The 23,349-nt window shown below is 43.4% G+C and overlaps 1 protein-coding gene across 2 annotated transcripts; it reads left to right on the top strand.

The window, feature by feature from the left end:
* FECH (ferrochelatase) lies at positions 1–21,371 on the top strand. Of its 2 annotated transcripts, none has more exons than XM_075021797.1 (11): positions 1–89; positions 2,500–2,605; positions 3,838–3,957; positions 4,334–4,482; positions 10,658–10,792; positions 11,311–11,417; positions 13,461–13,559; positions 14,349–14,456; positions 15,476–15,640; positions 16,074–16,133; positions 16,620–21,371. In XM_075021797.1, exons 1-11 carry the CDS (start codon positions 32–34, stop codon positions 16,752–16,754), a joined length of 1,242 nt encoding a protein of 413 aa, XP_074877898.1. In that variant the 5' UTR covers positions 1–31; the 3' UTR covers positions 16,755–21,371. The 2 variants fall into 2 exon arrangements, with proteins under 2 accessions (XP_074877898.1, XP_074877899.1); XM_075021798.1 differs by lacking the exon at positions 1–89 and adding an exon at positions 1,309–1,470.
* The last annotated feature ends 1,978 nt before the right edge of the window (positions 21,372–23,349 follow it).

Consider the following 23,349-nt stretch of genomic DNA (forward strand, 5'->3'; position numbering starts at 1 on the left):
GGCGGCGGAGGCGACGGGGCCGTCTGAGGGAATGCAGGCGGCCGCCGCCAAAATGGCCGCCGCCGCCACCGGACGGGCGGCGCGTTATCGTGAGTCTGTGGGCGCCGTGCGCAGCCGGCGGGAACGGGGAGGGCGTGTGGGGGGGGGTGTGAGGGGGTGTCTGAGGGCGGGGAGGGGGCTCTGCCCAGGGATGCCCGCCGCGCCGCGGGGGCCGTGAGGGCAGCGGGACCGCGTTACACAACGCCCGTGAGGTGCCTTTGCGTAACGCTGCCGGCGGAGCAGCGGCCTCCCATCCCCGCGCCGTGACCCGGGGCTGGAATCGGCGGGCAGCGGGGCCGGGCAGCGGGGGCGGGGGGCTCCGGCGGCGCTGGGGGGCTGCCCCTGGCCGGGGCCGGGGGCGGGGGGGTCGCGTCGCGTCGCCGCGCTGTGGTAAGTGGGGTGCGGAGACCTTGCCGTGAGTCTGGCTCAAGTGTGGGAAGTGCTGGACAGGCTAATGATGGGTTTTTTTATTTATTTTCCTGTGAATGAGCGGAGGGCTGTGAGGTTTGGGATTTTTTCGTCTCGGAAAAATCTGTCGTTTGCTGCTGTCGGGCTCGGTTTTTCGTTGTTTGGGTGTTTTGTTTTGGTTAGGTTTTTTCTCCCTCCCAAGAGTTTAATTTTAGACGAGGCCCTTTCCTTTTTAGAAAGCGTTTGTGTAAAAAATCGTCCTTGTTTAACCATTCACAGGTTGCCTTTTCAAAATAAGGCCAGGTGCGGTGAGGAGGCTTGAATAAGAAATACAGCGGCAAGTCAGTTTCACAGCTATCCTAATGCTACAAATGTGCGTTACAGATACCGTCTACATATACGCGTGTATTGCAGGTTTTACAACATGCAGTTGGGTTTGCGTGCTCCTTCAGCAGGAGCTCTTCTCCTTAACCTTTGTCGATACAACGCATTCCCCAGTTACCACCGTAATGGCGGAGTAACCTCACGTACCTACCGAGAGGCACCGGTGTGCTGACCCTGAGATGAGTGGAGGTGCGGGCACGCACCAGGGACCAGTTTTGTGTGGGCCTTGGCTCCAGAGGCTAATATGATAATGCCATTTCTAAAACTTATAAAAGAACACTTTTATCAACGTTCCATCAGGCTGGAACCATCGTCGTCACACGTTCTGTGTCATGTGCTTTATGGTGCAGATATTAATATGCCCAGACCTTGCCTTAAGTAAAACAAATGCTTTCCAGTATTTATTTACAGCGCAGAAGGATCAATACAGCCATTGAAACTTCTCTTTTTATTGTCCTATGTAATTAACATATAGTGTCAGTGCTTCAAAAAGTAATAACCGAAGAACTGGAAGAAGAATATAAATATTTGACAAGAGTCTGTCAGGCATCATCAATGCTTGAATTGAAGTTCTTCAGTTTGCAGCCTTTTATATCACTGCAGACACAGGCATCCACAGCTACACGCTCTTAATCCCAAGTAAGAAGCTGGATTTGCAAGATGCTTTTCACTGTCATTGATTTCAGCAGGTTTTGAGGGCGTTCAGCATCTGTTCAGGATGTTATTAGGGACCTGTGAAGTATAAGATGCTCTTCTCAGCGGGTGGATCGGCTGTTGAGGAGGTCTGTGCTGTTGGGGCTCAATTGCTGCTGAACTCCTGCAGTCTGACAAGGGAAGTGTCACACCAAACGATTGCTGGAGAGCTGGGGATGCAGAATTTAACAATTTTTTTCATCTTGGGCAATTCACACTATTGTTGCACTAAAAAATATCATGTAATGACTATGAACTCCTAGGGAAAACAAAGCGTGCTTTTGAAAAAGCAGACTGTAACCAGCATGTGGGAAGTAAAATATACTGGGTTTTGGCTGATGCTGAAATCCAGGAATAATAGAAGTCGCCTAGCTGGGTAGTGAGAAAGAAGGCTGCCCGTGTCCTCAGGTAAATGGATTCTGAAATTGCTGCTCAGTGTACATGACACATGGTCAAACTAAGGAACTGTGTGCTCATGGCTAACAGGTACTGACCTACATTGCTGAAGTTTGCTGGGGACCCTAAATTGGCAAATGTCTAACCTACATGGTAGAGGTGGTATAGAAATACTTTGCTTGTCTAGAGTTAGCCCAGGTGTGACCTTACCATGAGGAGTTACCTAGCTTGACATACTTACTTCCTTAGTGTGTCAGCCCTGCGTGGTTTCTCTTGTGTTGTCACCAGTTATTTTGGATTTACGACTGGAGCTTAAAGATCAGTGAGGCTTTTGTTTGGTTTTAGGTTACTGCCTGGTATCTGAAGAGGTGTTGGTATACAAAGTGTTTAAAGAAAGGCAGAAGCTTGCAATTTCCTGACTTTCTTTGATTCCAGGACCGGGAGCTTAAGGGAGAAAATGCCAAGCAGCACAATACTGCCAAGTGTGTTTATGTAGCTGTTGAGGGATTACTGCCTATCCGGTGAAGAGGCCCCTCAGCCTGGTGCAAGGTTATCAATGTGCTGTTATCTTTCTTCCAGTTGTAAAAAGCAGCAGTCAGCTGAGGGTCCCGGTACGATGGAGAGGTCAGGCAACCGCAGCCGCAGTGACAGAAAGCACAAAACCTCAAATTCAGCCAGAAGTGCGGTAAGTTTGCAGTGAGGTCTGGGTGGGTGTGTTGCGCTCTTGTTGCCCTCTGTCCCTCTCAGATATGGTATGCTGCTTTACTTGCATAGCAAAGCTGGTTGTGTGGTAAAACTTGGCAGTCACGGGGCTTGATCTAGTTTTTTTTTGTGTGTGTGTGATTGCTTTTATCTGGCAGGCTGCATTCACCGAGCCTCTTGTTTTCACAGTTCTGTGGGGCAAGGATGGCCTGCCTTGTTCTCTGCAGAGTGCAGTGAGGCAGTGGCCCACAGTAAGGCCTGAGGCAGTGCAGAAGCAATAGAAGAACAAACAGTAGGATATTATTATTTGAGGTTCTGGTTCCTGTTTCCTGGGTTTTATTTAGCAACCTCCTGATAGGCGCTCCAGGAGGAAGGGAATGGAAACTGAGGTCCTGATGCATCAGGGCAGGCCTAGGCTCCTCTCAGTGCCCCTTTGTAAGACTTTGGCTTGAACAAGAGGAGGGCAAAGCTCCCTGTGCAGCCTCAGCTCCGTCCACTCAGGAGGAAAGAGATCCTGGCCACTGGGCTCCCTCAGGCAGGGGAAATGATTCGATGGGGAAATCCACCCCTTGGGTGGGAGCTGTGATCAGCAGCCGTTTCTGTAAAAGCTGATACCACCATCTGCTCCGCTCTGCTGTGCTGGGAGGGACCTTATCCGTAGAACAGTGTGCTGGGCCTGCACCTGGATAGAAAACCCATTGGGGGGGGGGGAGCCAAACCACCCAAACAAAACCTACCCTGCACTTATTTTCTGTGTAGGATGGCTCTTTGCTGCTTTCACTGCTTTGGGAGATGAGATGTGTCTCCAAAGCATTGAAGACAAAGACCTGTGTGGGTAGCTCTTCTGTTTTCTGTGGAAGCTGCTCCTTCGTTCAGTTGGAATCTACATCTGGCATTCAGCTGAGATAGTCCTTGGTCCCTGTTTTGTAACCTTCTTTACAGCCTTCAGCTGCAAGATAATTTTCTCAGTATATTTCCAGTTAAACTCTGTGTTGTAAAGTGATTACTTTTTTTAAAAAAGTAAAGATCATGTAAATACTTGTTCTCTGGCTTATTCATGCTTGTAGCTCATATTTTTACATAAGCAGCTCATGCTTCTAAATAGGATGCTGCTTTTGCAAAAAACAAATGCAGAAGGGGAAGCTGATTGTTTTGTAACAATAATAAAAAAAAGCAGTAGGTCACTAGGATTTGAAATATCTCTTGCTTCCATAGGAAACCTAAAACAGGAATCTTGATGTTAAACATGGGAGGTCCAGAACGTCTGGATGATGTGCATGATTTCTTACTTCGTCTTTTCCTGGACAGAGATCTAATGACGCTTCCAGCTCAAAAGTGAGAAACACTGAACTCCTGTGTTACAGTCAGTGTTGGGTGTTGCTGTCTTAGCTGTAGGCTTGAACATGTAACTTCTGTGTATATCAGCATTTCTTAAGACTGTCTCATCTTGGGACCAGTCAGTGCAAGAAACGATGTTATAATTCTCTGGAAATAAGCACGCCAAAATCATTCTCTTCTTATTGCAAGTTGTGGTTTCCTGTCACCTAGTAAGTTTGGGAAGGGTGATGGAATATAACATTAAACCGTGCAGTGCTGGCTTGCTATAATTTGGGGAGATTGCCACAGAAAACCCACTGCAGTGGAGAGATTTGGGGAAAGGGGTGGTGATTTGGGTTATGGTATTAATATGTGTACCTTTTGAATGCTTTAGTAAATTAGCACCATTAATTGCCAAACGCCGCACACCAAAAATCCAGGAGCAGTACAGCAGGATTGGAGGCGGATCACCAATCAAGAAGTGGACGGCGGTGCAGGGAGAAGGCATGGTGAAACTGCTGGACAGCATGTCTCCTCGCACGGGTACTTCTTTACTCTACTGTGCTTGTTAGAAGTTTCTTTTGCTTCATGTGTTGAAAGTATATGCTTGTAAAGCAGCTTTTGGTTCTTGATTTCTATTGCGAGTGTAAACAATGTTTTCAGTCCTGCTAGGAAGTTACGACAAAGATATTGCAGAAGTTCTTATTCATTAAAACCTCAGCATATGCAAAAGCATGGGGTTCCCACACATGCAAATACATTTTTGTGCCGTGGTCTGCATTGCAAAATGGCTTTGATTTTGGAGAGTACTGTCAGTACGCATTCAACCTGCAGTAACACAGTGTAGCACCAAAAGCCAACAACCAAACATTTACCCACCTTCTCAGGCTGGATCCAGTATGTGCTGTGGTCCAGCTGCTGCATCTGTGCCCAAGGTAACTAGCTGAAAAGCTGCCCAGGGTAAGTCCACCCTTGGATGCTTTTGGCGTGTTTCATCTTACATCACTTCGGCCATCAGGAAGTTGGGCATCTGGCCTAAGCTGGTGGTTTCTGCTCCATCTTTCATCGAGAGAGTAGGGCTTGGAGAGGAAGTGATTCAGTTCATCTTAAAGTCACTATCAAAGGGCGGGCTTACCCTCTAAAGATACACTTATCTCTCTCCTGATTATGGGAAGAAATCTAGATGACTATGAGACAAATATCTTATTTTCAGATGGCTGAAGCTATCTTATTATCAGATGGCTGATGGGAGTCTCTGCTGGTGTGTATGACTGCAAGGTGTCATACCTTGCCCCGTAAGCCCTGCTTGAGCTTGAAGAAGTCTACACTGAAGACAAGTGGTTGAGCCTTAGATGATAAGAAAGAACAATGTATTTCATGTGAAAAAAATAAGGCAGGCATGGGAGAAGGGTGTTCGAGCGGCATTCTTGCTAGCATAAATGAGGTGGAGATTTGTGACCATTGGCAGTGGTGGTATAATCTCATGTAATTCTCTTATGAAGAGGTAGAGTGGGAGAATGATGATCCTCTTAGGCTGTGCATGTGCATGCACACACAGAGTAAGAAACGCCTGTCGACCTAGGGTTTCCTGGTCGTTCATGTTCTGCACGCTGGTGCTATTGAGTCTCACAGGAGGGTGAGGTCTCCTGCTGTAAAATGCACGGCCAGCTTCTCATGGCTGCTGCACACTCACAGCAGCCAGCAGTTAGGGCTCAGAGAGAGGACAGTGCAGCGTTCCCTGCTCCTGCTGCTTCCTGCAAGTGCCCTTCCCTGTTCAGCGTGAGCTCGGCCACGATGCTGTGCAGGGACTGTCTGATGCAGAACAGCTTTGAGGCCAGAACTTAACGCTATAAAGTGTTTTGTATTTGCCTTTATTTTGCCAGCCTGAGCCTAAAGAATAGGTGACTGCATGGGAGGGTGTCAGGAGTCTGACTGTTCTCCAAAGTCGCAGGTGTCTTTCGTTCCTCTGAAATGCCCCTCTGCAATTATTGCTTGGATGTATCCAGAGCTTTTGAGGCTTTGTCTGAATCTAACTATTAATAATGGATGAAAACACACACTAATTAGGCCTGATTTCAGGACTGAAGAGGAGATTGGTTGGAAGAAAATACAAGGTTTTGTAGATGAACATGGCAGGGCTTGGTTGAGTGACAGCAGTGAGCCCCACCCGAGGAGATGAGCAGGAGATAAGGCCTAACGGTTTGGCTTGAGTGGAAGTAGACGCTGTCCTTGCCATTTCTTCTCTGGTGGCAAGAGAACATGAAAGGTGAACACAGCCTCCCTCCCCTCTCTCAGATCACAGAATCTCTCTGAACATTGCTTCTTCACAGCAAGGATTGTGTGGATTACCTTGTGCCAAGCTACCCGGTAGCACTAATGTAATGGGAAATGGATACAGATGCTTCTGTGAATGTCCTTTTACTAAGGGCTTCAGCTAACAAGTTTTACTGTGCAGTTGCAGTGGGCTAGGTATGCAAACACAAGACAACTGCGGTTGTGTGCATAATGTTAATTTGCTGTGATTCAGCCATGTTCGATCTCTCTCCTAAAACCTCCAACCAAATTGATACATGAGTCATTTTTCACCCAGGTTAAGTGCATTCGTGGTGGAATTTGCACCAGTTTAGCTACTGCTTTCAAATTGGTTATTAGCTGAATTTGACTTCAGCTTGTATTGTTGCTCAGTTAGCAGCTATGATGAACTAGAAGCCTGTTCCTCTTCTGCTGGTCACTGAAGGTGATAGGTCATTTGCTTAGGGTACCTTTTATGCTACAGTTTCTTGCTATGTGACATTAAAATCATGGCGTTAATAAATGTGAGTGGCAACACTAGAAATTAAACTTCCACAGTAGCAGCTCAAGGGTGATGGCCATCTTCTGTGTCTTGCCTCTCATGGGACAGGCAGAAAAAGACAGTCAATCACCACTGTTTTGACAAAAGCCAGGAGAAACAGTAACGTGATGGTTGGTCTGTCTGAAATGACCTGTCTGGGGTCACCTCTGTTCCAATAAGATATTTCTCTGCATTATGCTTTTTGTTCTTGAAGCAGCAGACTACCTTTGTGAGTAGAAGGAATTAACAACATCACTAAGCTCCCCTCTGAATTCTTCACTGATGTGTTGGCTACAGACAATACTTCTCATACTGCCACTCCAATAGGAACACTAAACATTTTTAACAGAAGAACTGCTAGAGTAGAAGCCGCCAAAGAGGAGCACTCAAAGTTCTCTTCAGCTCAGCAGCTTTACAATGCATGGTGTTGCAAGCCGCCTTCTCCCTTCAGTTTGTGTGACCTTTGCTGATGTGCTGGTGTGTCAGGGAATCCCCCTTCATTTTTGACAATACATATTATTTGATTCCTAGGTATTTTGTAGTTTTTTGTGGTGCCTGCTTCAGGCTTCAGTAGAAAAGGGCTAGAGGTAGAAGAGTGGTAAAAGGGTCTGGAAGGTGAAAAGTAATGTTCTTGGAAGGCTAGGACCAAATTTATTTCATTTGTTCAGCATGTAACGCATCACTGATACCTTCATTTGGGTGATGTTTGATCCTTTTTTCCACAGGTGCTACTCTAGCTTAATTCCAGCTGTGGTCCCTGCAAGTATAGTCAAAGCCTGAAGTGAAAACTGCACCCTGCTGTGGCATCCAAGGCAGTAGTGTTTTTAGCAGCAGTAGCCCCTGAAGGGTCAGGCTTGCAACAGGTTCTGCAGATAAAGCTTAGAAAAGTTTATCTGCTTTTCTCAGTGTACCACTCCTGCTTGCTTTTGTTTGGTGACCACTTTCTGTGAAGTCACACCCACCTCTGTGCAGTTCTTACAGCTGATAAGTCATTTAGAGACCTCATTTTTTACCTAACAGTAGCTGCAGTTTTAAAAATTGAGCATGCTAACCATTGCTAACAATTGAATTAAGTGCTAACCATTTCCTTAAGCATTTCAAGTAACTTGCAGCGTTACCAAGTACTGTGTTGCTTCAGAATAGCTTGAAACAGTTGGATGTGCTTCCAGACTGAGCTACGCATTTCAGAATATTGTGTGCTCACAGGTAGCCCTTTGGGAGCGCTGAGCCCTGTTAATGAGTAACTCACAAGTTGTGGTGATAAGACTTGAAACACATGGCAAAGAAGAAATACTTTGCATACTTGTTTTACCTTGATCTGGACTTTTGGGGCATGGAGTTTATAGTTGCGTGTATTTGCAGTTGGTGAAGAGCTCATATTAGGCAGTATCAATAACCACCTGTAAAATTCCATCCTGTGTAAATTAATCAATCTACTGATTTACTGACTTGGACTGTACATTTGGCATGTTACACTTTGGCAATGGGACTAATGTAAAGTAGTACATGAACAGCCTCACCCATGTCATCTGGGTACAATATAATTTTAAAATGAAGCTTTATTGTTACAGGCAGCTGTCTGAAAATGAACAAGAGCTCTTCCTTTCTGAATGAGTGGGCTTGGGTAGGCTTGGTAGTCTGTAAGAATAAATCACACAAACATGGTGATAGGAAAATCCATTTCTGTTGTTGGGGTTTGTTTTTTTAAGTGCTGGCATCAAATAGGCTAATGTCTTGCAATGGTAATTATATTTTAAGAAGGCACATCTTTTTTACTGTTTTTAATTAAAACGGTTCTTATTATTTCTTAAAAGTTGTATTTTAGCTGAGATTCCCTTGTCAGCAGAATGCAAGCTCACAGTATGAGGGCGCCATGTTGTTTCTTTAAATTGGCAGCTCTTCATGGAAGGAGATGTCACTCTGTTCCCAGTAGTTGTGAATAACTGTAACAACAAAATGAACATGAAAATCTCTCCTTTGCCTGTGACCCAGGACAAAATGTAATACTGTGAGAGTATTGCGAGAAGTTTCCAGGTTGGCCATGTTTTTTCCCAGTATGTCCTTTCCCAGTTTAAACTCCTACTGTCTTTGCTCTGGTTAGTCAGACTTTTGTTTTTAATGCCATTTAAAAATGTTAATGAGGTTACTGGCTCTCGGGGCTCCTGACATTGGGTCATTATTTGCTGCTGCTCCCAGCTGGGAGCTGTCTTGCTTCCTGCAGAGAACTGGGGCTGACTAAACCTGTTTTCTGAATCCTGCATAAATGTATGGAGTGGAGACCAAGCATGGGACATCTGCTTCCTTCAGAAACCTTTTAAATGTTGTTTCAGAGCTAGCGACCCGGAAACCCTGAAGAAGAAACTTTGCTTTTGTTCTAAGAACCTCTGTCCTCTACTTAAAAAAAACCAAAATAAAACAGCAAACCTCCCTTTCCTCCCTCCCCCTAACCAAACCATACTCCCCTAACCTCGAAGCGGACACCCAAAAGATGAGAAGCAGAAAATGGAAAAACCTAAAATGTTGTCCTTGGAGAGAATGATATTGCCTCCAAAATAAAGTGTTTAAAGTCATGAAGATTTCTGTGAAAAACACCCAGAAACCAGAATGAAAGAATATGCATCCCTTATTCAGTATCACTGATCTTTTGCCCCAGACAACAGTCCCGGTCCTTGGGGGTTTATGTGCAAATGGAGCGGACTTTCCAGGGTGAGGGAAGGCATCTTCTCTTGCAAGGATGGTGACCAGAGAAGTTGCATCAAACAATGATTCCACCTTGTCTTGTTTTTAGCTTTGTTTTTTAATGTGGTTAACTAGAGGCAAGGAAGTGGAAAGAAGTGAAATAGAGTTACATCTGCATAATATGATGAAGGAAAAGAGAGTAGGTGGGGGAAAGGCAGGAGAGCCAGGTGTTTGCTGAAGCTGAAAAAGGAGTTAGAGGGCAAGGAAGGGAGGGCATGTGGAGCAAACGGTTGGTACCTGGGAATTCTGCCTGAATGCCCCTGCAGTGCTGCGACTGAGGGCCTGATCTGGCAAAGGCACATCAATCCTTCGTGCACTGAAGGCATCCTGTTTTGAGGACTTCTCTGTTGGCACCTGGAGCATGAAAGGGATAAAATTACCTGGTTTTCTTGAAACACCTTATAAGCAGCTAATATCTATAAGGTGCAGGGTCTTTTCCTGTTTGAAACTGATCCCTGTAGAGCAGAATATCTCAGTGCTGGCAACACAAAATTGCAGCCCAATTATGTTCGAAAGTTTAGGTAAATCAAATTTCTTGAAATGTGCAAACTGCTTAAGCAATGAGTTTCCTTTTGTATGGCAGAATGAAGAAAGCCTTGTCTTTCCTAAGGTTTTGGCATTTTAATTACATTGGTGTATTTAAAACATCCGGCTTCTGATTTCAGTATGCGAGTTGAGCTGTGCTGTTAGGAAGCCTGTAGCACATCTGTAATTGTGATCTGGGTTAGGGCATAGTAGTGTTCATTTAGCATCTCAGAGTGACACTTTTTTACCAATGCATCCTTTAAATCAGAACTTGCCCAGTAAAATGTCAGAGCTCTGTACAGTCTGGAAACCACACCTCTTAACCTGCTTAACTAAGTAAAAGCAGAAGAGTGATGCTTCCTGCAGAAGCAAACAATAGTATAAATCACTTTTAAATTCTAATAACAGCAAAGTCAGTTACCAGAAAAAATACTTGGCCAAAGAAAGATGTGTTTATATGACAGTGGTTTAGAAAAGTAGCCAGAAAATTATCAACAAGTTTATTTCAACAGTTCCAGTCTGTCTGGTTCTGTACTTTGTGCTTATTAATGATGTGTTATTCAGAGTTCTTGTTTTTTTTTTTTTTTCCTGCAATTCCTTTTCCTGTGCTCTGGCTGGCAGCACCTCACAAATACTACATTGGCTTCCGGTATGTCCATCCTCTGACAGAAGAAGCAATTGAAGAGATGGAGAAAGATGGCATTGAAAGGGCTATCGCTTTCACCCAGTACCCCCAGTACAGTTGCTCTACCACAGGTGAGCGTCTGTGCAGGAGCAGAGCGTGGACAGAGGCGAATGGAGGCGCGTGTCTGCGAGCCTGAGGGAGCCTGCAGAGTGTCAGTGCAAGCTGTCCTGTCTTCCTCAAAGTGCCCCTTCCTGTTAGCTTCATTGCCAGCTCAAGATCATCTGTATTTACTAGAATTCCGAGTTTTGGGTAGAAACTTCTTAACTCGGGGCAGCTTTATGTTACCATTGTTACTGTGAGATAACATAAACTGAAGGCTCAGGAGCATGACTGAGTAAGCTTTCTTCATGGAAAATAGAACAATAATTGTTCTTTAGTTAAAGAATGGTTTAGCAAATTGTTACTGGCTTGTACATTGTATGAACTTTGATACCATTGTTCCCATTTGAGGCTCTCAGTTCTGACTGACTGTTGCATTTTAAATATGTAGCATTTTTAAATGTTATAATACCTTGCTACAAAACTGTTTTAATCTGACAGGTTGCTAATGCCTTGGCTGAACTTATGTTCTTAATTCTCTGTATTTCAGGAAGCAGTTTAAATGCTATTTATCGCTACTACAATAAAAAGGGGGAGAAGCCAAAGATGAAGTGGAGTATAATTGACCGATGGCCCACACATCCCCTTCTTATTCAGGTATGGATTTGTATGAGAGCCTTTGAAGTTAGCAGTCAGAATGAGATGTGAACTGAGCAGGTCTGATATGTTATCAAATTGGCATTCCCTGGGGTTTTCTTAGATTGGTCAATGTAGGAGAAACTTGGTATCTTTGCATTGCCAGCTGACCTTAAAACAACAAGGAACTAAGTAAATACTATTGAGTTTCCTTTTCAGAAATATTTACTACCAGTAAAAACAAAGTATAATATTAAACAACAGAAACATTCTGAGGAAACACTTCACTTTGATCAAGTCTTAGCTTCTAACAAAACTTACAAGATTTTTAGCTATAGAATGTACTACTGAAAGAAGATGAACCTATTTGCTGATTTAGGCTGTGTTTATATATTTTTGTTAAAAAAAGAAAAATATTTGAGAAGAGTAACAGAAATGCTTCAATTTGAGGGTACATTTTAGTTACTGTAATGAAATGTGTCATGTCTACTATGTATGAAATTACAGGAGAAGGATGGTTATTTCATGCCAGATGTTTTGGCATGATAATGTGTGAAAGTGACCATCATGCATGTCTTGTTTTAAAAGCATAGTCATATTATTGTAATAGTGTTGGCTGGAAGGAACCTCTAGAGGTCATTAGTCCAAATTCCTGCTCGGAGCAGGTCTATGGTTGACACATGTACATATCATGTCAGTTCATCAGATTCTTATGTGGCAGCAAAGAGGTAATTCTTGGTACAGCACTGGCTGTGGCGGGAGCAATAAAGGGAAACCTTCTTGCTCCTTCCTTTTCAGAGAAAATGGCATTTTTGTCTTTGTTGGGGAGCTTCTCTTCTAGTTTGGGTTTTGCAGTTTTTGTGGTGTGCTGAACAGATGATAAAAATGACTGAAGGAAGGCAAGGTGGAACTGCCTGCACTGTGTGATGTTCCCCTGACAAGCTGCCTGAGTGTGGTGCTGTCCTGGGATGTGACGTTATGCACTCTCCATGCCTTCAGTGTGTATTCTCCTTGCCTTCAATGAAACACCTCAGCAGAATTTAGGAACCTTTTATATCTTCAGGGAACCTGCAAAATGGTTTCCATTAGACAGAGTACATACAACGTGGGGTTTGTTTGTTTGTTTGTTTTTAAATAAGCTCACCAATGTGCATTTCTTTTAAGTCCAGGGAGGCTGTAATTGAAAGGTCTGGCTCAGCCCCTGATTATAAAGTTGAAATGGAGACTGAATTTTTTTAACATTTCTGAGGTATTTTACAGTGAAAAACAGCAAAGAGAGAAGACCAGGCAGACAGAATTGTTTCATGCTCCTGCAGCACCATATGCCAGCAGTGATCGCAGCTGCTTTTCTCTCTGTACGCTCCCTCAGCCTAGCTGTGTGTATGCAGTGTTACGGCTCTCAGTTCAAATGCCGATGGTGGGAATGAAGGGTCGGAGGTGTTTCCCTGATTTTTTGTGTAGTACTAAGAACATTTTGGGTGTTGACGGACAGAGGTGTCCGTTTCTCCCATGTTCTCTCCTGTCAGCTGCACTCAAGGTGGAGGTCTCTGAATACAGTTGAATACAGTTATCTCAAACTTTCTTCAACAGCCCATTAGGGGACACCTTTCTCAGAGCAGGCTCTTCTGTGATGCCATGCGTATCTACTCTGAGTCAGTCTAAGTGTAATGGGGCTGCTAAAGAGAGGATGGTTGTGCTCTGCCCATTCACCGTTTCTCTCTCCCCCTGCACAAGCAGCTGCACACGTGTGCCCTCTGCAGCCCAGGAACCCCTCTTCAGAGGTGGTAGAGGAGAATTGTTACCAGTATCTTAAAACTATTGGGATGATCAAAAGTTCACGGGGGCCATTGGTTTGTTGGGACCAGGCACTGTGTGATGCTGTTTACCTGACAGTATGTAATATGTGCTGCCTCTCATTATTGCCTGACGCATACCAAAAGGGGAATTTTGAAGTTAAGGCAGCCTGGAACACCGAAGCTGCCTGTCTTGGGTCATGTGAGATCACATAATGCCTCTTAGTGTTTCTGATTCAGGTCTTGGCTTTTTTTTTTTTTTTCCGAACAGTGCTTCACCGATCACATACAGAAGGAATTGAACCTGTTTCCACCCGACAAAAGGAAAGATGTTGTCATCCTCTTCTCGGCTCACTCGCTGCCCATGTCTGTGAGTTATGTCAGATCGTTTCTGTCATTGTTAGACCAGAGTCACACTGGTTGGGCTGAATGGAAGGGTATGTGGCTCTCACACCCATGCAGTAGGGCCGCAGTTGTGGAAGTGCCAGGCAAATATAAAAGAGAAATAGGAAGGTGAGTTAGTGAGTTGCAGGTGGAAGCCTGAAGCGGGGCTGAAGGCGAGGCACATGAGCTGTGGTTACTCTCCTGCATGCTTACTCAGATCTGTGCAGTTGGCCACCCTTGAAGATGGGGCGCTGGGTTAGGTCAGACTCAGTATGGCTGCTTTCACGGCCTCACAAATGTGCCAGCTCAAACCTGGATAGTAATGAGGGGGAAAATTTGGTTATTTTCTCACCTCTAGAAAGCAGTAATAGTACTTCCCTTGAAGGAGTGAAAGTAAAATCTTTGCAGCGTTGCAATAAATTACTTGATCCTCTGTCAGCAACCAGCAACTGCAGTGAAATGGCTCTCAAATAATTTTTCAAAAATGCAGTGCTGTTACTGAAATGTAACTTTATCTACATGTGATGATAGAAGAATTTATCTTTTATCATGGGAAGGAGGAGGAGTAGATGTTCAGGTAAAGCAGCTTCATCATGGGTTTTGCTGGGCAAGAATGCAGTTTTTCTTTCCTGTTTTGGATGAGCCAGGCACTTGATACAGACCGTCCTGGGCACAGCCACATCACAGGCAGCATGCTCACCTTCCCCAGTATTTAGGTGGTCTTTGCCCAGACACGTTCACTGGAAGAAAAAGGTCTGGTGTTTCTGTGTTGAAGGTGGTGAACCGTGGTGATCCATATCCTCAAGAAGTGGGAGCTACTGTCCAGAGAGTCATGGAGAAGCTGAACTACTCCAACCCTTACAGGCTTGTGTGGCAGTCCAAGGTATGTGCTCAGGGAAGCTGTAAAGCCACCTGCCACTGTAAAGCTTTTCAGGTGATGGAGTTTATGATCTTCCAGCTTAAGAAGATCATAACCTCAGTGCCTTTTTCCTGTTTTCAGCAAGTATTTCTGCTTGAACAGAATTCCCATCTATTACTCAAATTCAGTCTTTCCAGATACTCTTTATCCACAGTTTCTTGCCTTTTTTTGTATATTGCATCTTTTTAACATAGATTTTTGATGTGTCTGTTAGAAAACCTATGATCTCAGAACATCGAGTTTGGCATTTATCATTCCCTGTCAGAAGGAAGAATTGAGCACTCTCTGGATTTTTAAGGTGTTGCCTTTTGAGGATCTCTGAGCAATTTTTCCAAAGTCATCACTGTGATACAGGCATTCTTAATAATGATACGAGCCTAATCCAAACAGGCTTCATTATTCTTGACGAAGACTGCTTGCATTACTTTGTACTTATTATTACTACTGCAAATAGCAAGGAACATCAGTTTTGTCAGAATTATGTAGTACAAGTAACCTTATGTCTCAGGGTCATTATACCTATTGCCATTGTTGTCTTGTTCTTAAAGTTGCATATTATGGTACATCAGCACCAAATACTTCATGGATAGTAGAGAGGTAAGGACAGTTTGCCACAGAGCGCTAACTTTAAGAGGCAGATAAACCCTGTGCAGTAGTGGTTAGGGTTTTAGTGAACTGAAAACAGTAGATCTTTATTTAAATTTTCATTTATTTTAATGAGAGTCTCATTTAGGCCAGCCCAGGTTCTGTTTCTTTGTGATTTAAATGGCTGGACAGTATGTCTTCATAAAAAAATTTAAAGGAGAAAGTGAGAGGTACTATCAAAAGCAGGGAAATACAAATAACTGGCTCCATCTTAAACATAATCTTGTCTGTGTTGTCCTGCTTAAGAAAACGTGGGTGTTCTTTCTAAGCATGATTTAATGAGGGATTTTTTTCTTTTTCTTTTTTTTTTTTTTATTTCCCTCCCCCTTTTCTTACAGGTTGGACCAATGCCTTGGCTTGGTCCACAGACAGATGAGACCATTAAAGGACTGTGCCAAAGAGGAAAGAAGAACATGTTGTTGGTCCCAATAGCATTTACAAGTGACCACATTGAAACACTTTATGAACTGGATATTGAGTATGCCCAAGTTTTAGCGAATGAGGTAAATGTTTTATAGTTCTTATAACTGTTTGGATAGTGGTACCCCAAAATTACATTTCCTGTTTTGAAATTTGCTTTGTAGTTGCTTTTTGCAATATGATCTGGGGCAAATTTAATTTTTCTGTAAATTGAAAATTAATCTGAACTGGCATAACTCAAATGAATTTTTAGCAACACAAAACAGGTGGGAATTTATCTTTCTAGATTTAACTTTTGAAGCCGCTACTATCCTTACTAAAAAAGGATCATTGATTTATGGCAGCAAAGCGAAATGTTGCATCGTAGTTATTTTTGTTGTATTGAAAAATATGGTATTACACTTAATTCTGTCATTTTGGGGCAACTTCTGAAAGAAGTAGAAAAGAAGATTTTGAAGGCTTAACTAGTGAAGGATCTAGCAGACTTAACGACTTCTCTCCTTATTTTTGATTCAGTGTGGAGTTGAAAATATCAGAAGAGCAGAGTCTCTTAATGGAAATCCACTGTTCTCCAAGGTATCTTCTTTGTTGCAATGGTTGTAAAAGTTTGCAGTTGTGTGTTTCCCACTAGATTATGGATGTCTTCTTGTAGTTTTAAAGTATTCTGAGTTTAAGAGTGAAAATGGAAAGCCCCGTACTTAATCTGTATACCACGAAGTGTTTTCTTTTACCACAGTTTGTGGGTTCTCTCTGGGTTTTTTTTGTTTGTTTTTTTTTTTTTTTTAAAAAAAGAAGTTCAGAAGTTTGGTTTGACAAAAAAGAAAAACAGTTTTGTATTCATTTGTAGTAGTCTTTTAATGAAATATTTTTCTTAAGATATTATGCCAATGCAGTTTTAAAGCAGGATTTTCTGCTGAAGTAAAGGGGGCTGGTGCTTAAAAAGTGTAGTCTGATGGATACACAATTTGGCAATCTCACTAGTCAGTGTGACATGTTAAAGCATTTTTTTATTTTATGCAGCTAGGTTTGCTCACTTCTGATTTTTAATTAACTGTCTTTCAGGCTCTGGCAGACTTGGTCTGTTCACATATCCAGTCGAATGAAGTCTGCTCTAGGCAGTTAACTCTCTGCTGTCCGCTCTGTGTAAATCCTGTCTGCAGGGAGACAAAAGCCTTCTTCACTAATCAACAGCTGTGATGGGTGTCTAGGAGAGCACCACTGGATTATGCAGGAAAATTGCCCTGGTGAAGCAGAGCAAAGGAAAGAAACCGCTTGACCAAACTCTCCTCCGTTACATACTTGCAGGCTGGTAGTCTCAGTGGTGTTAACCTCATGTAACAGTGAGGAGAACTTGACTTTTTTTTTGTTGTTGTTTTATTTTTTCTTACGTTTTCTTTGTTTGAGAAGAGTTTGTAGAAAGCAGGGAAATAAGGGCGTTTATCCTGTGAGATGTGAAAAGATCTCGTTTCATCTGATTCTGATTGGACTTAGCATGAGCCCATAAGTATGCACTGAAAAACTTAAAAAACTTTTCTACAAATTAGTTTCTATTTCCTATGCAGGGATTTATTTGTATGCAGTTTTGTCATGAGTGCATTAATTTCAGCTTTCCAAGTCAAGCATACAATTATTTGTTTTGATTATGCTTAAGGTACAGTATAACCAGCATAGTCAACAATTGTCTCTTCTGAGAGTGATTTTTTTCAGATGGGTTTGAAGATCAAGTGACTTCTAATGCTTTTTAAATAACATGTATATTTTTTTTTTAGAGCATAAAGATAAGGCTTTGTTTTGGTTTGTTTTTTTTCTCCTGCCAGAAACTTCTGGTGAAGCTTAGCTGGGATAGTAGAACGCACAAGATTTGTTTACATTTTCTAGAAAAAACACTCTCGTTATCTGCAGGAAAGCCTCAGCAGTTAAAGAGCATAAAATGAAAGGAATAAGCCTGCTTGGGTGATGTGGAAGAATATGCTCAATTGAAACAAATTGTATGTTTCAAATCCAGCAGCTATCAGCAGCATGTATGGAAACATGTTCGTTTATCTTTTAAGCAAAATGGCTTTTTAAAATCACTATTAAAAAGGGCTTTCCCTGTTTGGCTACATAAATTTAGGAAGTCAGGCTTGCTCTCCAGAAGGTTTATAGATCTGCTCTGTGCTATCTACTGTGCCACAGTGCTGTGGTTTTTGTGGGGTACCTATGGAGTTCCACGGGTACAATTGATCTAGCTTAATTGATGTTGTTATTTAAAACTGAGATGATAAGTCAGGAGTAATTTACATTGCAGATGCCCGAGAGCAGGCAGCCCTGCAGGTTAACAGCTGGGTGCTTATGCATGCTTTTTGACAAAAGCTGAATTTTGTCTGTTAGATTTCTGGCACTGATGGTGGGCCACGAGTATGCACTCATAACCCAGCTAAACTTCTTGCTTGTCTTGGCAGGCCTTGGGGTGCATCAGGACTGCTGAATCCACTCCTAAGCAGCGGTGGTTTTGTAGAGTGAAAAACCTTTTTAGGGCAGTATTCCCTCACTGTCAGCACTGGGACCGGTGTCCAGGTTAGTCTTGAGAGGGAGCTTTTCTGAAAGGCTGGTCACCCCAAAGCATGCCTGAGCTCGACACTTGAAGTAGTTCAGGGCAGAAGTACCGCAGCACCTCAGTCAGTGGTCCTCTCGCACAGGGACCTCTCCTCCTGGGAGGGACAAAGGAGGAGCAAAGCTGTGACTGTGTTTGGTGGGACTGAGCCATATGTGTATTAGTCTAGCTGTCAGCTTCATGGGTATAAATGTTTACTTTACGTAATTAGCACTGAAATGCCAGTACTTTGGCAACACAGGTTGTTTTCTGTAAGTGGATGATTCAGCTAATCATGATGTTTGAGAAGCAGATGCCGTGCTGCTCAGACAGTTTTATTTGTGTATGTAATTATGAGGCATGAACAGTTTGAACCTCTGATCTTTCAAAGATAGGGTAGTTTAAAAAGAAAATAGGCCTCTGTTGGTATAACAGAGGTTTCTCTTGATCTATTTTGTGTTGAAAGAATTAAACACGGGATACTAAAGAAATGAATGGATGCTGTGTCGGATCAGCCAGTGGGCCAAGTACTGCCACGGAGCAATGTAAATCCTACTGTACAGCCTCACTAGGGCCTGTGGCCTAATATGTCTTGAGAATTGATTGATGTCTCCACTGCCATACTGCAGCTTCTGTGTGTGATTATGGTGAGACAGACTTGAATTCCTTCAGTGCCAGAACCTCCTACGTTACTGCTGTCCCTCGTTGCTTTAGCAGAAAGAAGTCTTCCTTGACCCTTCATACCTGTGCCTGTTTCAGTGACAGGGAACTAGAAGCCAGGGCTTCTGTTCTCCCTTTCTTGCTCTGTTCTTGGTCTCTGCTCGCTGCCTTGGCAGGAAACAGGAGTGCAAAGCTGATTCCTGCCCTTGGTCAGGTGGAGTAGGTAGGACTATCACATGTGTGTGGAAGGATGAAATTTTCATGGAAAAGCTTTGAATCAACGTCAAAAGAATAAAAATGTCTGCAATATGTCTGGGAAGGGAACACTAGCCTTATGTCTGTTGTTGGACAAAGAACTTTCTCTGTTCCCATTTCTCTGCTTGACACTTACGGGTCAATGGAAAACAATCTGTTTTGTAAAATCTTCCTACTTACACCTCTTTCCTACCAGCTGAAGGGTATATTGACCTTCAAATCCAGGTTGTGACCAGTGCATTTAGAAGTGTGACTGAAGCTGGAAAGTGAAGGTTGACTTCTTATGAACATTGCGATACTATAAATATACATTGGCTTTTTATTTCCATACTGGAGAGAGTACTGAAAATATTAGCTGGCACTAATTATGAGGCATTATGTTTGTACCCAGTAATAAAAGGTATTTAAAATTCACTTTTTAGTATGCTAACCACAAGTGAGATAATTACTAAGCCCATTGCTTCTATTAGACCATAATGTAGAAATCACTTAATTTTTCTAGCTTTTAGCAGATGGATCTCGTCTCATAGTATTGGTGGGGTTCTTCATGTTGCTGAACAGATCATGTAATATTACTCCGTTCTGCTATTTAACACACATTATTTTGTCTTAGAGCAGTGTCAAAAGCCTGTTGAAAAACTACCTGAGCAAGTTAGCTAGCAGCTCTGCTTAATATTTTTAATAGAAATCTAGATAACAGTGAGACTACTAAAGTGGGAATTCTGCTGCCATTGAAATCTAATCCTGGGCTTTCTGTTTGGGAGCATTTCTAACTATGCTAACTCTTAACAATGGAATTAATTTGACCTTACTTTAGATGCTTCCGCATCAACATGTCTACATGTTGACATCTGAGCTGGTGTCCTAGGTACTATTTATGGTCAAAAGATTGTTTTAATATGCATTTCTGAGAAATTATTCATCTCTTAAAGCAGATGTCCACAGCAGGTTGGATGAGTTTCACTCCATTGCTGCCTCTGACCACGAAGGGAGCGTGGTGCGCTCACTCAGAGGTAGTTAGCTACGTTGCACATGTCTAATGTGAGGAGAGATAAATCCCATCCATTTATGTGCCTTCTTCTTCAGCACTATGCCAGTGGTGTGTAGCTGCTGCACTTGGGAGATTGCAGTCTTAATCCTACAATTATGCATTCAGTTTCCCCCTCTGGCAGATTTTAAACATTTGGTGCTACTAACTCAGGACGCAGCCTCGTCAGATCCTGAGCACTTTCTGCTCTGGTTGGATTGGTTTGAGCATATGGAAGTGTCAGCATCTGGGAGACTCTAGTCCTCAGACAATAATCCAGTTTGATTTTTTTCGTTATCAGTTACACTTCTTTTTCAGTACATTATTTCATTTGCAAGTGTTTATCATTTACATATGCCCTGACAAAAAGCGACCAGTTGGAAGTGAGCTTAAGTGATGTGTTGAGGCAGCGTTGTATCCCAAGATTTTGTCAGTAAGAGCCAAGTCCTCAGGCTGGACTTGAGCAGTGGCGAGGCTTCAGGGACAGCACGGTGTTGCTGTCCCCATGCCCAAGCTGCTCGGTCATACTCCTGCTAATGCTGGTGGTGCTGTTTGCAGCGCAGGCTGACAAACAGCTGCACAACTGAGACTGCACCTGAAAGTAGGAATGAGAGCTGGGGAGTGGAATCTTCACAGCTGTGCTCCCACAGCACTGTGGAGCTCTGGCTCGGGGATATTGATGGAAAAATAGAGGAGTTCAGAAACAGAGCCCTTGGTGTCCTAAGGAAAGAAGTGGGAAGTAAAGGTGTTTGCAAATGGAATGTTTTGAAGAATTTGCTCATGATTAGGCTGTGCTCCTGAATTAACTCCCTGCAACTTTGCTTTTTTCTTTTTTTGTTTAGGTGAAGTTTTTCTCTTTTGGAGTTTATAAAATCTCCCTTATTACTGGCTGCATTTTAGAAAATGTGATAGCTTCCAAAAGTGGTGCTGTAATATTGAAAGGTGTGTGGATAGTGTCTGTGAGCTAAACTCCTGCTCCCCCTGGAGAAGAGGATGTTACAGTTGAGTTCAGTGGGGCTGGGATTTTCCTAGGAATATCTAAAAGCTCGCTTTATTTTCCCTTTCTACCACACCGAGGGAGTTGGAAATCAGTATGAAGTGTAAGATGCAAGAGAGAGAGAAGTTAATTTCATTTTTTTTTTAATGCCAGATGTGTACAAATACTTGCTTTTAGTCCAACATATGTATTTCAGATTGAACAAGGACTTCCATTTAATGTAACATAAAAAAATTGTATAATCTTACTGTGTATCATTTGCCATAAAGATGGAATTTCAATTAAATTTTTTGGAAGAAATAACTGAGCTGTGTGTCTTTAGTAAGAGCCCTTTATGATGGTATTTGATGTCCACTCTGTCCCTTCCCTTTTCTCTGCACCAGAAAGCAAAAGCATTTGGGCGTGTCCTGGGCAGCATTTCGATTCGGATCCGTAGTGAACTGCGAAGCCATGATTCCCCCTGACAGAGAGTTGATTCACTTTGTGCACGAGGGGTTCAAACTCTGGGTGCCTCTGGAAGGAAGCACTCCAGATGTGCACCAAACACTCCCACTGCGCGGGGGTCTCGGCCAAATCCTGTCTAAATGCTCAGTGCAAGGAACCAGACTAATGTTACCTGGAGCAGGGCCTCAGCACCCACTGAGATACACAGGTCTGGTCCCGATGTGCCGAATTACTTGCTGAAGCAGCCAAGCCATGGTGGGTCCATCCCTTAGGTTTTCAGGGGAAATAACGGCACTTGAGCCCTCCCAGCTCGCAGTCCTTCAGGGTCAAGTCGGGCGCACGCAAGGGCAGAGCTCGCTAATGAAGTTCTGTGAACAGCAGCCTTTATCTGGGTATTTATGTGTGGTTTTGAAAATGGATGGCCCCACTAGTCAAAGCTGCTTATTCTGCTCACGCAGAAGTGTCTGTATAGATAACCTTTCAGCAGTTAGTACAATGTTGGATGTGATAATTTCATGCAGCCCTCACCTCCGTGACTTCCCAGCTGGGCTAACAAACCCCAGTATCAGTTAAACTGGTCCCTTGGTGGAGGTGACAATTGCACAGCGAGGCTTTCGCACAGGAACCTGCCTACCTCTGGCTCAGACAGCAGTGCCTTTGTTTGTAGTTTCCTCTAAAAGGGGTCAAATTCAGCCTGAGCCTTTGTTTTGAAGGTGCAGTCTGTTCCCGCGTAGATGAGCATGTTCAGGCTGGGGTGAGTTACACCTCGCCCTGTCTCTTCGGCTCTGTTTGCCACGGTCTCGCTAAGTGGGACGCTGCCGAGTGATGCTTCAGGATGTGGAGGGGGATATAAAACACACGGATGTGCTCAGTGTGGTTTCCTCATGCTGAGGTCCAGCTACATGCTTGGAGGAGGTGTGGAATTGAGCGTCAGTCTGCTTTCTGTGAGAACAGGCTCAAGAAGATGGTGAATAAAAGATTTGCAGTAGTTTTGAATTCCACCTGTGATTGTTAATTTATTCAGTTATCTATTAACAGTCTCTAGGCAGCTTATTTCTTATGTTAAAAATTAAGTGCTTGATTGATTATTTTCTAGAACAGTGATGAGAGTTGTTGTATACTTAAGCTGATCCATTAGTGAGCTCTCATTACTAGATTGTGAAGGGAGAGAGCTGAATGGATGAAAGATGGGAAGAGTGAAGGAGAGTGGTGATTTTACTTCCTTTTTTTTTTCCTCTGGTATTTCAGTCAGTAGCTTTGCTGTTTTGCATTTGAATGGAGATTTGGTTTGGCTGAGTAAACATGGCAGAACTTAAGCAATGTCACATTTATTTGAATCCAGAAGAATCTCTTTAACGTTGTGGAAGCATTGGCTCACTCTCCCTTTAGAAAGTTGTAGTAGGCTAAAAAAGTGCCAAGCGTCAGTTAGTGGCGATCGCCTCCCTGCTGGCTTTTATCTTCTCATTTCCCAAATGCGGTAGCGAAGAGAAGCTCCTCCAAATTCAGCAGGAGCGACAGTCCCTCTGCTGCTGTCATAGCAGAGGAGCTGATTACGGCAACTTCTCGCCCTGTGGTAAATCAGCTTGTTGCTGGTTTCTGCTGAGGTTTGTGGGGGGAATCGTGACTCGGGGGGAAGGCGCTCGTCCCTCTGCAGCCGTGCACACCCTCGGTGCCCCGCTGGGACCGGCGGCGTGGGCGTCCGTGGGACGTCACCGAGCGACGGGTGATGCTGCAGGCGGAGGCAGCTCAGGCCCGCAGTGGCTGCACTTCCCTAAACTAATCCTGGGAAGTTACGGAATTGTCTTGGCAACAAGGTGACTTCGTATTGGATAGATGG

This window comes from Buteo buteo, chromosome Z, assembly GCF_964188355.1.
Source record: "Buteo buteo chromosome Z, bButBut1.hap1.1, whole genome shotgun sequence".
Taxonomy (NCBI): Eukaryota; Metazoa; Chordata; class Aves; order Accipitriformes; family Accipitridae; genus Buteo; species Buteo buteo.

Excerpts from the sequence above, each read along its gene's own strand:
- FECH (XM_075021797.1), top strand. The coding sequence starts at position 32 with ATGCAGGCGGCCGCCGCCAAAATGGCCGCCGCCGCCACCGGACGGGCG. Across the intron at positions 10,793-11,310 it reads GTACAGTTGCTCTACCACAG|GAAGCAGTTTAAATGCTATT; the intron begins GTGAGCGTCTGT and ends TCTGTATTTCAG. Across the intron at positions 14,457-15,475 it reads GGCTTGTGTGGCAGTCCAAG|GTTGGACCAATGCCTTGGCT; the intron begins GTATGTGCTCAG and ends CTTTTCTTACAG.